The sequence below is a fragment of the Maylandia zebra genome, linkage group LG7 (assembly GCF_041146795.1).
Source record: "Maylandia zebra isolate NMK-2024a linkage group LG7, Mzebra_GT3a, whole genome shotgun sequence".
Classification (NCBI taxonomy): Eukaryota; Metazoa; Chordata; class Actinopteri; order Cichliformes; family Cichlidae; genus Maylandia; species Maylandia zebra.
The window spans coordinates 33,508,641-33,526,802 of NC_135173.1; the positions used below are offsets into that span (position 1 = coordinate 33,508,641).

General features: G+C 40.1%; 1 protein-coding gene across 4 annotated transcripts in view; it reads left to right on the forward strand.

Annotated features, from left to right (window-relative positions):
- The window catches only part of wdr7 (WD repeat domain 7), a 99,414-nt gene that overhangs the window by 60,194 nt on the left and 21,058 nt on the right, over positions 1-18,162 (forward strand). For all 4 annotated transcript variants that reach the window (XM_014407240.4, XM_014407243.4, XM_014407242.4 and 1 more), the window contains 2 exons: positions 9,110-9,337; positions 15,215-15,401. In XM_014407240.4, the coding sequence (XP_014262726.2) occupies positions 9,110-9,337; positions 15,215-15,401 (415 nt within the window). The remainder of the gene's footprint in view (positions 1-9,109; positions 9,338-15,214; positions 15,402-18,162) is intronic.

Genomic DNA, 18,162 nt, shown 5'->3' on the forward strand with positions numbered 1-18,162 from the left:
GAAAGTGACAGCTGCAAAGGACCGAAAGTATTAGCTGTATTAAAAACCTGTCGGAGGGGAAATTAAACTGCAAAACAAACACAACTGATAATGGAGGATTAAAAAATAAGACCTCAGGCTCTCAATATTGCCAAACTGTACTTTCATACAGTGTGACTGAAATATGAAGTGCGGAGAAGTTAATGTGATTGGGAGGAGGAACGGGAGACTCCTCCTTCATGCGTTTACTCTGCATCTATTTCTGCTGAGAAAGCAGAGTTTCTGAAATGCTGGGAATAATAATAATAGTAATGATAATAATAATAAAGTTATACAGGCCACGCCTGGGTCAGCCCTAGCCATCAGATCAATGTGATGTGGTTAAGTGTTAAATGACCCAGCATAGAGACCAAAAAGAAATGAAACCCGAAGAACTGATCAAAGAGACTGAGATCCTTAGTTAAAATTGGAACAATATTTCCCAGTATCATTGCTTTTTGTTTATTTTTGCCAAGTTCTTTGTGAGGTATAACTAAGCAATGAAGCCAGCGCTCTCTGAGTCTCTCATCCTGTGGACGAACTCCAATTCCACCGACTTGGACTGCACCTTCTACTCCATGTTCTGCTCGGTGTAGCGACACAGGAACCAGCTCTGGACCTGCTGCGGTTCTGGTTAGAGTGCTCCTCCGTCTCAGAGCAGACCCAGGATAATTTAAACCTCATGCTGTCGTTAGTGATGACTCCAGCTCTAACCTTATGTTTTGAATATTTTTTTTAAAAAAAGGGGGATGTTTGGAGGTAAAAAATTACAAATTTTAATACATGTCAGTTAAAATAATTATTTTTCCCTCTAAATGCCAAGACTTGAGAGAACAATAACTAAAATGGCAAGGCTTGTCTCCATTTAAAGTTAAAGGTTTAAAAAAACAAACAAAAAAAAAACAACAGATGTGGCCAGTTAAATTTATATGTGGGGAAATACTGCTTTTAATGTTTGAGTGGTGACACTGTGAAGTGCTTTGCTTTGATCACACGTCTGTTCTGGAAGGAATTTGAACCATTTAGGAAATAAAAGTCTGAAATCTGATGAATGATCAGCACAGTCTGGTTCAGGGCTGCTTGCTTCCTCTTATGAACCTGAATCCAGTTTGTTTGGGGTGTGTCTTGTGGACTCCCCGCTGACCCTCCCTCCGTACCCTCGTCTAATTGAAGCTGGTGAGCGCAGATAGCTCTCCTGTCTCTGTCTTAAGATGGCAAATAAAATACACTTAACCTTCAGATGGACTCGGGCCGGTTGGAAGGGCAGCCACCGTTTCAGGACTCGAATCTTTTTTCTCTATCAACTTAATTGTGTTTTCAATTATTTCGCCCAGATTTTCTGTCTCCTGACATTTGCTGTAAGGACAGTTTCCCCCTTTCCCTCCTCCCCACGAGCCTGGGATTTCTTTGTTTTATGGAAGTTTTTCCTTAACGGACAGAAATGTAACCCTCGAGGCCGTGCTCGGGAGTTTGTTTTGAGCTCTTCATTTCTTTTTCCTTCAGTCTGTCGTTCTCTTCCACCTCCTCCCTCTCCTTCGTTCTCACATCAGTTTCCTGCTGGTATTGATCCCCTCCCTCAGTCCCTGGTGATCAGGTTTTACCAGTCTCCCATTGATTACCAATGGAGGCAGAGCTGAGGTGCATGATGGGAAGATTGCAGGGCTGTAGCTGCAGCAGTAGGAGGCAGGGATGGGAGGGTTGTAGCTTTGATTACCAGAAATATAAGATATTTAAAAAATACAGCTTAATTATTGATCTGGGTGTCTCACACATAAACATAGTGCAGTATTATACTAACTATTACTTGTAATTGATTATTGCTTATTATTATTATCATTATTATTATTAAATTATTGCTTATCTGAATGAAAGTGTTTGACTCAGTGGCGTAAATGTGTTAAGGTTAAATTAAATTTAGACAGCGTTTAATTTTACAGTCGCCACAGCAGATGTCTGTCTGGTCGATCAGTGAAGTTGTTTTTTAAATTAAATATGATCAATCAGTTAATCTGTTTAAATTTCTAAATGAAACACTGATAATCAAAAACATTTATTTTCTGTCAGCAGCCCCTTTACAACTTCATGTCAATCAGACAACACCTCTCCTTTCCTTCCTTCCTTCATTCGTTCTTTCTTTTTTTTTTCTTCCTTATTCCTTTCAGTCTTCCATATTACTTCCTTCCATCAGTCTTTTGGTTTTTCTCTGTCCTTCTTCCTTCCTTTTGGTCCTTTATTTACTTAGCTTTCCTTCTTTTCCTTTATTTCTGTCAGTCTTCCCTCCTTTCAGCATTGGTTTCGTCCTTCCTTCCATCATTCTTTTTTCCTTTCTTTTCTTCATTTCCTCCTCCTTCCTTTTGGTTTCTCTTTCTCTCTCTCCGTTTTCTTCCTTCCTTCTATCCTTCCTTCTTTTAGTGTTCCTTTCCTTCCTTCCTTCCTTCCTTCCTTCCTTCCTTCTTCCACTCAGAATTCATTCATTCCGTCCTCCTTTATTCCCTTGTGTCCTTTGAGCTGACCCTCTTTCTTTCAGGCTTTCTTTTTCTCTCTCTCCCTTCTATCATTCTTTTCTCCATACAGTGTTCCTTCTGTCTTTCAATGTTTCCTTTCTTCCTTCTTTCTTTCTTTGGATCTTTCCTTCTTTCCTTCTTTTAGGTCTTGCCTCCTTCCTTCCTTCCTTCCTTCCTTCCAGTTCTTTTCAGTTTCTTTCTTCTGATATGAATTTCCTTTCAAGCACTATTCTTACATTTTATTTAAAATGAGGTCCTGACGTTATTCCTGTGGACACAGCTTTGTGGTTTTTCTCTGTTCCGTCATCAGTCATCATTAATCATTATTTAAAAAAAAAAAAAAAAAAACCCTTTCAGTTCTGTCAAATTACAAGCAAGCTGACCTCAGTCCTCACAGTACATTCAATAACATTACTTAAATATAATTAAATACAATTAAAAGCAAAGGCATTCTGGTGATATTTCTTGTTATTATCATTGGAATAAAGCTACCTCTTAAAGGTTACAGCCTTTTTTTAATGCTCGGTGACATTTCAGTTGTTCTCCTTTTTATGACACGTCCATAATTTAACTGCATGGACTCCACAGGTTGTTGCATTACACCGTCCTGCCCTTTTTTTAATGGATTCCTTCCTTTATGGATAATGTCATTTCAGCCAGAAAGCCTTTTTATCCCAATCCATTTCTGGTTTTTATGAAGATTTAGCCAAGCGGAGGCGCGCACGGAGGGGAGCTCGTCCGTCCCCCTCTTTAGTTTATTGGGTTATGTTTGGGAGCAGCTTGCCCAACAAATAGGATTTAAATACAATGTCATTATAATAGATCTGCTGGTCGCAAAGGAAGCGGATCGATAGGCTTCAAAAATCAATCACACTGTGCACGCGGGCAGAAACCGAGGCAGCAGGTACACACTGGACAGGAAGTGATACTGCCTCACATCTCACCAGCCAGCAAGTCGTTTTAATGGTTTTAACATGTCAAATCAAAGCTCGTCATTATCGGCTCGTCACTTTCATGATTGTACAAACAATTAGGATTAGTTCAAAATCCTGTTTACCTGTTAGTTCAACCTGTTGGGCCTCTGTGATCTCATCCACAGTACGGTGTTTAATAATATTTTTTTGAGTCCAGGTAGATGTGAGGAAATAACAATAAAGTGACTATATAAGAGTCAGTTTCACTAGTTAACATGTGACTGGTAAACTAAATCTGAATATAATATAGTCATCTGGCTCTTCAGAGTGAAAATGCGCGATAAGTGACATTAGAGCTGGGCGATATGAGATTTTTTCATATCACGATATGTTTTTTTCATTTCAGGCGATAACGATATCTATCACAATATAAGCCAAATAACTATATTTGTAAGATTTAAATGTGCCGTTGCTCACAAGTAAAATGTGAAATAATCAGCAGCTTGTTTTTATTTAAATATTTATTTCCCATAATAAGTTCAACAGGGTAGATGTACTTAAGGAACATGAGACTTTTTCAGATAAATAAAGGCAAATATTGCAAACTACACAAAAGGCAGCCGCTAAAGCGTTTAAGTTTCAAAATAGAACAAACGAAACAGACTAAATTGTCAATTCCACTTAGAAACAAAATATTAATTCTAAAAATAAATCTTAGTTTGTTTTACAGAAGAACAGACAAAACTGACTAACTTTTGTCAATATCAAATAAACTGAGAACTAAAAGGAAATTCTCAATCTCTCCTTGTTGTATAGCTGAGCTTTTCAAACAGTTTTAACAGTTACTTTAGTCTGACAAAAGCCGAATGACGAATTAGCGCTTCCAGTCAGAGACTGAGGCTACGTCCACACGTACACAGGTATTTTTGAAAACGGAGATTTTCCGTGTTCGTTTTAAAAAATAATCCCGTCCACACATAAAGGCAGAAATGAAGAAAAACGCTGCTAGGAACATGCCAAAGCAGCAGGTGGCGCTAGATTCCTAACCGTACCGAAATGTTGGCCAATCAGAAGTCTAGAAGCCTCGGTGGGAAAAAGTAAACAAAGCTGGGGCATAGAAGCAGAACCGAGTCGTAAGTGTGGAGGGACAGTAACTGTGTGTATATGTAAGCATTTAAACACTGCAGAGAGTAGAATTAACAGTATTGTAGAAATTCATTTCACCGAAACAATAACGTGGCGCACAGTGTGACGCATGCACCAGTTTATTGTATTTCCAGACTTGCTTTCGGCACAATTTACAGTGCACGCTACTCTGTTTTTTGTCAGACTTGAAATAGCCGAAATACCTTCACACTACGGAACTTCTATGGCTCTTCCGTTCGACAATCTCTCCGGCATTGGAACCATCATCTGTTTTCTCTTCGGTCACGCTCTGTTGATTTTTCTAGTCGGCACACTCATTTCCTCCATTACCCGCTGGCTGCTTCCCAAACAAACACACGTGCGGCTTGGCACTTGTGCTGTACGTAACAAGTCACGCGACGTGACGCTGCGGCTGTGATTGGTTCGGCTCTGCGCTACTTAATTTGGATTGGCTGACCTTTAAAAAAAAAAAAAAAAAAAAAAAGGGCAAGAGCGGCGAGGTCTATCGCGATAGCTTAATTTCTCTATCGAGTAAAAGTTATATCGCGATACATATCGTTATCGTTCTATCGCCCAGCTCTAAGTGACATAAAATAAATGCTGTTAAAAAGAAAAGAAAAGATGAGAGAAACTTTATTTGTCTCAAAAATGGTGAAGCTACTGCTCTGTTAGCTTGTCGTCCATTTCTGATTGTTGATGGCTTCAGAAGCGTTCCACCTGATGGGTTTTCATGATGCAGAGTGAAGAAAAATTTTCCAGGAAGTGTAAGTTTATTAACACACATGAACGTGGATTTGCTGCATCAGTCACTCATGGTATTTACTTTACAGAAGACACGATGATATTCATGTTGTGTGTTCTTTATAATTTCTTGTCTGCTCTGTTTGACTAGAAAGCACATGATTTTGGTGGCTAGAAACTTGCTGCTTGTTGTCTATTGTTGTAGTATTTCCAACTTCATAGATGGTCCCTTTAAGGTCTTCTATCCTTTTGCTGTTTGTTTAACCCGATTGTTTTTGTTGAAGAGGTTTTAACTTGTTGGAAAGAGGATTGACTGAATTTTTGAAGCTTGAGTCTAAGACTTGAGTTGTATATGAGTAGTTATCAAATACATCTCTGATTCAAAAATGAGGAGGACTCTACGGCAGCGGTCCCCAACCCCCGGGCCTTGGACTAGTACCCCTCCGTGAGTCGTTTGGTACCAGGCCGCAAGAGTTGAGGCTCAGGTGTGAAATGTATGGTTTTCAGGGTTTTCAGCGTTATTTTGTTATCGCCCTCCTCCTGAATATGAATAAATCTTCTTTTTTTTTCGGTACCGGTACTAGTTTTAATTTGTTGTATTAATCCGCGACACCATAAAGGCCGGTCCATGAATATATTGTCGGGCATAAACCGGTCCGTGGCGCAAAAAGGGTTGGGGACCACTGCTCTACGGCACTTAAAGTTGGTAATAGCCAGCAAAATGCAGCTGAGAAAAGATGAAAGTTATTGCAGAGCTAAAAAGTCTTTCTTTGGAGTTCCAAAGAGTATTTTGGTTAGACTTTGCTTAGACAAATGAAATTACCAAGAATGTACTTGTGCTTGGTTGTTCTGACCAACCTTGTCTACTAAAAACTTAAATGCCTTTATTTCGTCCCCCATCTGTCTCTGTCTTTACTTTCACTTTCCTCTCTGTTAACCTGAACTTTTTAGTGATTCTGGTTGGGAGTCTATCTCTAATTCTGTTATCTACTGGCCCAGTCTGGCCCGAAGGATGGATGCCATCTGTAATCCATTTATCAGAGGCGGCCGCTGGGCCTTCTTCCAAATGACAGCTGGTCTAAAGCAATCTCATTATAAAGAGCATCAAGATATAGTATGGAAATATTGGAGGCAGGAGGGGGGAAAGGGGGTCCTGAGCTCAAAACAAGGGACAGAGAAGAAACACCGTGGGGATAAAACAAAACCACATTTTTACTTAGTCCAAAATACAGTAATGGTGACTCTTATAGTCATTTTTAATCCAGGTGGATCTAACTACACTCTGATGTCCAGATAACACCTCTGAAGGTTGTGGTTTACCTGGCCGATTTGATTTCATTATCAGATCACTAAAGCCACTGATTATACTGTCTGATTATCTGTGTCATTACAATCAATATATTACTGCTAATGAATTATTAAAAGTAATTGGGAATGAAGAAGCAGAGCGTTAAATAACTACTTGCCTGCAATGTTTTTTTTTTTTTCATGTATACATTTTTATTATTGAAGAAAAACTGTTTTATTCTTAATTTTATTTTTGTTTTCTTGTACAGCAAATGTCTTATTATTTTTCTGATATTAGTTATCGGTCTTCTGTAATATCGATTATCATTATTGGCTCTGAAAAGGCCATATCAATCTATCCCCGTTCATAATATGTGTGTTACAGTCTATTTAAATTAAACATGTTGAGTATTTCAGGACCAAAATAAAATTGTTTAATTAGGAGCTTAGCAGTTTATATCTGGAAGGCACAGATCATTCCCTTCTCATGTTTCCTGCAGTTAGCAGGAAACCATAAGAACCATCAGGTCACTGTTGTGGCTTTTCCCTGAGACCAACTCCAGCTCTACCATTTTGGACTACAGCAGGGGATGGTAGTCCTGGTTCAGTTCTGCTGCATGTTACACCCCGGCCTAGGCAACCGGCGTGCAACTTCCACAAAAATAATCCCAAAACGAGATTTAAAGCAAGATACGACATTTATTTACATCACCAAACACAAGGCGCCAAATTATTTACAACGGGGGGGGAAGATCGCGACCATGACATACAGAAACACAGGGCTTAAATACATAGAAGGAGCAATTAGGGAATGGACCACAGGAGGGATACACAGCTGGGGCAAATAAGACCTGACGAGACAAGGAAACGTAAACTGAACACTAAGATAACACAGACTTTCAAAGTAAAACAGGAAACACATAACAGTCACGCCAAAACAAAACGCCTAAAACAATACACTGCCAACGCCGAATCGTAACATGCAAGCGGAAGGATCGCTCCAACCAGAACCTGTAATGTAATCATAATGCTGGATTTTCTCCATGTTTGGTCTATAACAAGCTTCTTTTTTTTCTTTTTTTTTTTTCAGTGTTTTCAGAAATAGCCAGTGGCATATAAAATCATCTGTTTAAAACAAAAAAAGTACGTACATTAGTTGTGGGTGGTAATTTTTTTTAAATTAATTAATTTTTTTAAGAGGCCCAAGTATAGATCCCTGTGGGACACTTGTAGTAATGGCAAGGGCCATGAACATGGACAGGATGCAGACCCAGCAGTGGCTAGCCCTCTCACTTATTGGGGCCTTGATCCAAAGTGTGTAAGGAGCTCTCATCTCCTACTGTGATATACACACACACACACTCTCAGAGTTTCCCCACTGTGCAGACCCCATCGCACACGTGCTCACAAAAGAGGTTATTTTGGGGTCGTGTTGATGGACACAAAAGGACTCCCCCCCCCCCCCCCCCCCCCCCCCAAACTCTCGCTCTCTCTCACACACACACACACACGCACACACACGCACGCACGCGCACACACACACACACACACCCAAAATCTTTCCAGAGGTCTGTGAACACGACCGTCTGTGTGTAAATGTGTTTGCACTGTGACTAAAGGCTTTCAGCGTGACAATGACGTGTGTGTGTGTGTGTGTGTGTGATGATTAATACCAGGACAATAGACGTGTGCCTGTTCAGTTGTTATCAGCTCACTGGAGACCCCCACCCCCTTTTTTTTTTTTTTTTTGTTCAAACCACTTTTCACTTCAGTGTAAAAGGAAGGACAGAAATTAAAAAGTAAAAAACAAAAAAAAAATTACTCAATAATAATATGGTCCTCACACTGATCTGAATGATATATATCGATCTACAGATCTTTTAAAATAAATGCAGTGTCTAAAAACCAATAGAATGCATGAAAAGAGAAATAAAATCCATGTTTTCTGGTTCTCCTGATTACGTTTAACTATATGGTTCAGGGCCTTGAAAGAAGCCTGGAGGTTCTTGGCAAAAGATGTTTGAGTTGGTCAAACTAAGCTTCAGACTTGTTAATTCCAATTTCAAACACAGAAAGTTTAACAATACCTCAACCAGATGATCGTAGTTTTCTGGAAGGGCCTTAACCCTGTTGTGTTTTTAAATAGTCACCAGGGGGCGATACCTGTAGTTGCGGTAAACCCGGGGTTTATAGGAACCAGTCCTCAGTCCTGACCTCCTGTTGACTTGTTGGATTCAGTCACTTATTTCGGTCATACTGAATAAATTATTTCCGAGTTGAAAACACCTGTGGTGGCAAGCTTTACAGCGGAACCTCTATATTTTGTAGCTGTTTACCATCACAAGGGGGCAGTGTTAAAAAATTCTCATGCTAGTTTTTAGATTTTTGACTATATGTTTGTACTTCTTTCTCTAAACATGGAGTTTGTATGTTGATCTCTTTTCTGTTTAGGCAATATTTCAAACAATCCAACAATATTCTCTCCGTCTCTCTCTTAAGGTTGTCTGTCTAACCTCCCGCCAAATGCGAAGAAGATCTCCAACTCTTACGAGGAGCGCCGTAAACAGGCCACTGCCATCGTCCTTCTGGGAGTCATTGGGGCTGAATTTGGCGCAGAGATCGAACCCCCGAAGGGCTCGGCCCGGGCTCGAGCTGGTGGACAGGCACCCGAAGGTTTTGGACTGACCAGCGGAGGATCGTCCAACTACTCCCTGGCCAGGCACACCTGTAAGTCCAGAAACTGCAAACACACTCATGATAACACATTTACCGAATTTCCCAGAGGAACCCACCCGAGGGATTAATAAAGTTTTATCTAATCTAATCTAATCTAATTTATTTGGTTAAATTTGCAGCCCAAAATTCTTCAAATGGACCACCAAGATGTGCACATTTTGTTTAGTTTGATAGGTTAAGAGAAATCTTAAAAACCTTTGGATGGATATGGCTGTGGTGCTTATAGGTTTTACATTTTTATGTTTGTGTAAATTCTGCAGAAAATCTCTAGTCCTGGCAGGTTTCACCATAGCAGGTTTCACCATAGCAGGTGTGTTGTGTCCTACTGCTTTATGATAATAACCTGTAGAGACTCTCAGGACTGTGTGTTTTCAGCTTTCAGAAGCCTGTAACGGTTTCTTTCTTTCTTTTTTTTTTTTTCTTTTTTCTTTTTTTTTTTGCCCATTTCTGCGCTACTGAATTTACTTGCTCAGCGATAGAGTTTTGGTTGCTGCTGTGTTGGGTTTTTGGAGCCAGAAGTGACTGTATAGTACAGTACCTACTAATTAATAAGTGACAAACAAATAAAAATAAACTTTCTTGATTGTGCCACATACAAGCCCATAGTTATTGTCAGGTAATTCCACTAAAATGCTCCAAAAGCCACCAATAGCACAGTTTTATTATTATTTTATGAGGTTTAATTGGTTCCCAACTTAAACCCAATCAAATTTTAAAAGCATCTAGCCAACTAAACTGAAGTAAAAAACATCCTAAAGACACCCCGTAAACATCCACAACTCCACAACTGACATAGTAGAAACTTCAGTGCAGGATTAGAGGTGAGTAGAGATGGGATTGATTTTCACCTGCCAAGCTTGACACCTTAAGGAGCTTGGTGCTGACTTCCACACACACTCGGCGAGCCCGGCCCTGTGCCACGCTGTGCCTGCAGCGCTGGACCTTGGTGGGCATCAAACCTGCACTAAGTAGAGGTGCTCTTCCGTCCCACTGCTCCCGTGCTCTGATTGGCTGCCTCTGGGGGAGGGGAGGGGGACATCCGCCGGGTGACACAGCCTGCGCTCTCGCCGATAGGCTGTGGAGCGTGATGCTTCTTAGCTGGACCTGCACACAGCAGTCGGCTCACCTGTGTGGACACACACACGCACCAGAAACCTTAAATCCATGTCATGAGATGAAAACAACTCCAGATTTAATTGATTTCCTGGAGCCATACTTCACGACTGGAGACGCCGAAAAGCTATTAATTATAACTGCTTTTTAAAACAATCATCAGCATTGCATGTAAATATGAATATGAACACATTGAAACTACTCCTTAAGATTTATTCTAGTTTCAGCCATGCTTATATGGAAAATGAGTTAATTAACAACCCTGTGTGGCTAACGTTTGGTTTCTATTTTTCAGTCTTTTACAAAAATGCCCAAAACGGCGCTGATCAATTTTAAAGCCAATATGCATTTTTTTTTTTTTTCATTTAGCAGAAACCTCCAGAGTTGAAAAATCAAGTATTATGTTCTCTATTAGCAAAATTTCCCATGAAGTTAGATGTTGCGGACACAGGAAGTGGTCTGCTAGGCCTTAAAGGTCTTAAAGTTTCTATTTTGACTTGAAAGTGGTGAATTCAAGATCAGATATAGTTGATACTAGTAGATTGTAATTAAATGGTGGAAGGGTGCGTGTGCACATATTCTCTTATATTGGGTCATCTTATGGTCATAATAATCTGGTTATGTATACACTGCAGCACAGTTTAGGATGTTTTTATGCTTTCTCTTTCCATAGCTTTTTGTTACTCCTACCTCCTCCTCCTCCTCCTTTTTACTACTCTTGTTCAGTTTGTTGTCTCCCCCCCCCCCCCCCCTTCCTCCCTCACTCTGTTATGAAATTGAAAGATGGATCGGTGTTGTTGGCGTACAGCGCAGTGTGTGATGAATGAGAGCTGTCCGCCTAGAGAGTGGGAGGGTACAGTAGCCTGTAGTATAGATTGATGTTTTCATATGGCGGGGGTGGGGGGGGAGAATCGAGCTTAAGGATGGACGGATGGACCGATGATGGCGGGGGTGGGGGGAGGAATTATCCTGCTGTTGGGCAGGATAGGAGAAACAAACTGAACATCAGTGTGTTCAGTCTCTGGACAATAAAAAGCTCACAGTAAATGTCAAAATGCTCCGAGTCCCCTCTGAGGCCCACTCAAGTCTGATCCGTGGCATTTTCAAACATTCATGAGAGCTGATTGGAAATTGAGTTTTACTTTGTGTTGTAGGACATTTAACAGGGAGAAGCAGGTAACGGAAGGTAGAAATGTCTCTGCTGCTGTGAGTGGGATACAAGAAATAGAACAGTTTCTTCATCAACACTTGAGAAACAAACAGAAGGGGAGAAAATGTTGGAAACTTTCAAGCTCAAAGTTGTACATTTATGTGGGGAAAAACCCTCAAACCTCAAAATTTACAAGGAAGAAATTACATTAACAGCAGATAACTTGTGAAAAGTGATGTAGCCACATAGAGAATCAGGAAAGATCTCATCATTTGGTCGTTCGTTTGTTAAAATCCTTTCAGACATTGGCAATAATACACAGAAAAAATGGCATAATGCATGCCTGTCATATCCTGATGATCTGGATCTGCAGGCCAGTTATTACCAGATGTAGACGGGGTGAGACTGACTACAGGGTTATACAATGTAATGATGGACATTACATTACACTTCTCATGTAGCTGCACAGCGTCTCTACATGAGCTAAAACCTTCATTCTTTCTCTTTTTGTCTTGTTTTTCCTCTCCGTCTATGTCAAGCACTCTGCAGCCAGTCTGATCCAGCTCTCATCCACTAACCAACCCAGCATTGATTTACCTTCACCTCGCATTTAAGCTCAAACAGAGGAAGAGAGGGAGAAGGGGCAGTTAGCAGATGGAGAAAAGAAAGCACAAAGCCTGTTAGCGCTCGTTTCGGCCTGGTAAATTTTAGACGTCACCAATCTGTCACTATATCACACACTGTACTTCTCCCCCTCAGTCTTCCTTCCTTCCTTCTTCCCTCCTTCCTCCTCTTCCTCTAATCATCCTCTGTGTGTTAATGTGACATGTTTACTGCCCTAACTAACAGCTCATTATGGCCGACTGATGCTTTGTCAATAGCAATCAGTTCATTTGGGAGCCCGGTGCTGCCTTTAAACAAAGATGTCCGCTGTGAGAAATGAACCCTGAGTCAAAGCCTTCCTCTCGCTGGGAATGGGGGGAGGGGCTGTAAATTTGAATCTCGATCCGGCCAATTACAGCGCTGACTGTTAACGGCCGTCTTTAATTGTCTTGCGAGGAAATAAAAGTAAAATAATGAGGCTTCGAAGAGCAAATGTGGCTCTGTGGTCAGAGTGGGCTCCCTTAGGGTTTGTCATGCTCACACCCCACCCACATTTGCTGCTCACACTAATGAACTTTGACCTCATGACCTCTAAAGCCTATTTTGCATTAGGTGGAGAGAATCGGTCCCCTGGCTCACTGCTCTGATGGATTCACACTAAGAAAACCACTAAAGTTATAACATTTAGCCTGTTTGAGGACGATTAATGCTCATCTTTGTTTGGAAGCATCCCGAAATCTCCCAGAAACATTTTTAACATTTTACACTATTGTCTTTCTAACTGTCATTAAAGATTATTTTCTATTTTCACTGATTTTGATTGAAATAAAACTGTCAATATGAGTAGAAAGTTGATACTGAACATTTACACATGAATGTGTTTTTTAAAAAAAAAGCCAGAAACTCATTTGTAATTGATTTCTGTGCAGCTGTTATTTGTAACGATCACTAAGTGGAGGTCAGAGGTCATGGAGCCCCATATTTCTGCTGATATTTATAGTCCGCAGTTTTTAAGCTTATTGATGCTTTTTATAAAACATTGATAGATTTGAGTTCACATCAGTATTTGCTTACCTGCTGGGGGTCAAAAGTGCACAAACGTACCTGATTTGCATGCTTCATTGTTTTCACCAAGCGGCAATAAAGGAGATGCTGCAGTTCCTTTGGTGACCACTTGAGGCTCCAAAAGTTAGGCGATCCCCATAGGCTCCAATGTTAAATTGACCACCTTTACAGCAGAAATAAACATATTTACAGCCTCATACAACAAATTGTTTTGTTTCCCCCATCATAAAAATTACACAGAGGGGTGAATCTTTTTTAAAAGGCAACTTTTCTTATTTTCTTGAAGTGCTAATCAGAATCAGAATCAGAATCAGAATACTTTATTGATCCCTGGGGGAAATTATTTAAGTTTGTATTATTGCTGGCATGTGCTGCCCAGTTAAATTGACTTCATTTCAATTAGTTAAAGTTACTTAACTAGACCTTTCATATTGTGTTTAGGGTGTTGGTGAATTGTATTGAAAGATTGAAATAGTTACCATGTCACCTATTGGTCTTTAAACTTGAAGGTTCAAAGCTAGCAGGTTCTCTCTTGTTTGTTTTTTTGGTTTTTCCCCCCGTAATTTTAATCCAATGTGACAACATTTGGACTTAAAAAGCAAGTCCTAAATTAACAGCTACCACCAACAACATTATCAAAGTGGAGTGTTCCAGTTCAAAGTATAAAATTGAACTTTCCTTTCCAGTAAACAGTAAAGCTGACATTTGCGAGTCTGCGCATGAGTTATTCCAGGTATCATTTAGGTTTTTTATGATTTATTTGATATTCTGGTGTGTTATTACTTTCATCTCACTCCCTCGTTCAAAGACTGTCACTTCTGGCTCCAAAAAACCAATGTGGTTGTGAAGCGAAAATTGGAGCCTTGAAAGTGCAGAGCTCACAAGCCAATATAAACCCTATTGTCTTAACAATACCAGCTAACAACATTAGCCAATGCTGTCACTGTCTGTAGATAGCTGCTATTCTTACACGGTTAACCTCTTGCCATATCGTTCATAGACCCATCCATAGGTTTTTGTGTGTGTAGATGTAAACCAATAAGGAAGGGGGTTTGCCATTTAAGGCAGGCTGATGATGAAATGCCAGGAGATCCTGGTGATGCGATTAGCCGAGTGCGTCTGGAGACCGGTGGACCTTTAGAGCCACCACAGGATTATAACTAAAGTAAATCATCTGTTTTATATCGTATGTTTCTTCATTTTATGCCTATTTAGCTTTTGCATTTCAAGTGAAAACACACAAAGGGTCGTATTGATTTCTGTGACTGCAGCAGCGGCAGAAGAGAACAGACAAAAGACAGATTTTCAGCTTCACAGTAGATAAAATGAGAACTTAAATGCATGATACTCAAAAAAGAGGATGAAACAAATGAAACTCTTTTTGGTTGGTGTTATCTTTGGACCTCTGCCTGCAAAGATAGGTGGGTGAGACGAGCTGGGAAAGACAGACAGATGTGAGGTGGGGAGCACAGAGGGTGGTGGAAGGAGAGCGTTATTGAGGGGAGGGGGGGATTTTTTTCAGGAGTCTTAATGGTCAGTCTGTCCCCACAGAGACTGGCTCAAATGTCAGGTCAGCTATGAAGTGACCTCCATCCCGCTTGCTGTCTTTATCCTCCGAGTGTGTGTCTGTCAGTGTGTGTGTTGGACTATTTTCACCCAAAACCTCACCAAAAATATCAGAACATATTTTGTCTTTATGAGAATGCTTTCCTTTCTTTTCTTTGTTTAAGATTGCGCCTGTGGTGCAGCTTGAGGCTGCTTTTCAGAGCTGATGAGACCATGAAAGATAATATTAATGTCCTTAAGATGACAAAAATTCCAGCATAAGAGGGTCACTGTGTGTATTCTTTAGTATTGTCTGATGCTGAACCCTCACAGGCTGATTTCAAACTCCTGCTGTTTTCTGATAAAACCCTCTGATTCGTTTCTCTCTGCAGGTAAGGCCCTGACCTTCCTGCTGCTGCAGCCCCCCAGCCCCAAGCTGCCTGCCCACAGCACCATCCGACGCACCGCCATCGATCTGATTGGTCGAGGCTTCACCGTGTGGGAACCGTACATGGATGTGTCGGCGGTGCTCATGGGACTACTGGAGCTGTGCGCCGACGCCGAGAAGCAGCTCGCCAAGTGAGTCACGACGAGCCGCTTAAACAAATGAAGTTGCTGCCTTTTTAAAAAATGTTTCATATCAGACCGAAGATGCTGACAAGATAAATGTAAAACAGTTTTAAGAGTTTCCTGCTCACTTTGCCTTCATCTTCATGAAAATCATCATGAGAGTCTAACTGCATGTATACTAGAGTCCTTAAAAGTGTCATAGTGTTGGTCTGTTGTGTTGGCATGAAGGCATCTTAAAGACACACTACTAAAAGATCAGGAGTCGTTGTTTCATGCAGGCTGCAGTGGTCGTTGGTGTTTTCACCGACGGATTCTCCTGTAAGGGCAGACTGGTTGAAATGGACCCTCACTAACAAATAGTTTCTTTTTTTTACACGCAGTATTTTCACATTCACACCGATTTGACGGTGTTTCACATAATTTGGTAAAAAATTTTTTATTAAAAAAAAAGATTTTGCATCTGGAAATTGAACGCTCTGCATTTGTTTACTTTCTCTCCAGCGACTGAAAACAGACAATTTGTCTGTACTCACTTCCTGTTTGTTAATTTGTTAAATTGTATCCGTCCCTCTCAGATTCCAGAGTATATCCTATAGATACAAACATATGCATCCGCACAAATACAGACACAGACACACACACACACACACCCACACACACACACACAAACGAACATTATATAGCCGACACAGTGAGTTATGGAAGCCCGACTCTAATCTGATTTCAAGACATTATGATGATGTAACGATGTCTGCGTTGGCCTGACACGAAAGTCCTCTGTCTCTGTGCACACATTTGTCTTTTTCTTCATTTTATTTAGCATTTTGTGCCCCACTTAAAGTGGCTCTTAAAAATTTCCATCTAGAAAAGCAAGAAGATTGCCCTGCAGTCTCTAGCTCCAGACAAGATTAACCCATTAGACTTTAATCAGGTGAGAGACAAGATCAGATGTTAACAAAGTACACAATATTAGCGCCAGTGTGTGGAGCAGAGCTGGTTTCACGTACTCAACCATCAACATTACTGGCAGCAGAGTCGAGGTCAGAGGTCGTGGCTGCCTTCATGCAGTCAAAGTGAGGTTGTGGTTTGAAGCAGCTTCTTACACAAGCGAAGGTCAGGGGTCATGCGGAGAGGCTAATTCAGTGGCTTCTTCTTCATGTATGATACAAAGAGCAGCACGTGTGCGTCTTCCTCCCTGCTGAAATCTAACTGGCCAATATGAGTTGATCCTATTAAGTCTGAAACTCGAGCTGGCCCAGTCTGGTTAAATGAGTATAGATATGTCTGCCTGTGTGTGTGTCCGTGTGTGTGTGTGTGTGTGTGTGTGTGTGTCCGTGTGTTCGTTCATTTTTGTTACCTCCCTGGGACCTTTCTCAGTATAAACACTGACCTTAGTCCTCATGGGGACCCAAACCAGGTCCTAATGAGGCGAAACATCGTTTCTGGGGTCCCGGTTAGGGTTTGTGTTGGGCTGTTCACAATAAATTGAAGTCAGTGAAGTATTCTAGCAAGGAAAGCTGCAGAGTGGTGTGTCAGGAAGGGAAATGACACAATTCCATTTTAATGGAATACATTTTCGGTCAAATAGAAAGAGAAGATGCCTATAAGATCCACACAAGAATTAATGCAAAAAAATTATTGTTATAAGTTACAGTACAGTGAAAAAACATTGATACAGTAGATAAAGTTGAATATGCCAGTAGTGTAAAAAATAGCAGTCAAAAATTTGATTGACTCCAAGCAACTTAATCCTCATAGTGCTTCCAATCACACCAGGAGCGTCTCAGAAGCGTCATTTTTATTTTACCCCCTTCCCCCTTGCACAGTCTTTTATTTTGAAAATTTCCTGTGTTTGACGTGCATCTCTTTTCACCTCTTCTGTCATTTTATATTTTTAGTAATTTTATATTTCAAGTAATTGCTGACAAGCTTATGCCCTGGTGAAGTGCTTGTCTATCCCTTCACAATTTAAATATTTACTACTTCTTTTGGAGCATTGGTCAGATTTTAACTGACACACACTGGTCACTTTAGGAGCTCTTTGCGCAAAGTGCGGTCAAGATCAAGATCAAGGCTGAGTGAGCTACGACCTCACTGATGTTGTTTTATCTTTTGTTCTTTTAATAACAATCTTCATGAACCTTTAAAACATATGATGCAACACAAGACAACAATAAAAAATTTATTTAAAAAAACAGGCAGACATAATTGTTATAATCTTGTCTTTAAAAAAATATATATATATTTTTTTTTTTTTACAGAACCCCAAGTTTTACACATTTATTCCACCTTAAATCACATGTTTCTGCGAATATAATTACATCACATGGAGATGATGTCCAGTCAAAATGCATAATTTAATAACACAGTTGATGGGTAAGTAATCCCTCTAACGTGTATATGGATGTGTATAATATGCCAGTAAATAAATTCAGATTAATAAAAGGGAAATGTTAAATAAATTAATAAGAAATGAAAAATAAAGTTAACGGTAACAGTCAGAGAAAATACTAAACTGGAAACTGAAAATAAATTTAAAGGATTTTTGAATATTCAGTTTGAGAAAGATTATCTCAAGTCTCCTTATAGTAACAGCTGTCCCAATAATCCTTTGATAACCTTTTCAACATAGGCAAAAATTTGTCTATATTATCTATCAACCTCTGGAATCACATTTGAGACTAAACTAAGGTATAGCAAAAATAAGCAGTAGCACTAATGAGAGCTTCAATTAAGCTATTATCATGTGGTGTGTGTTCAGGAGTCACAT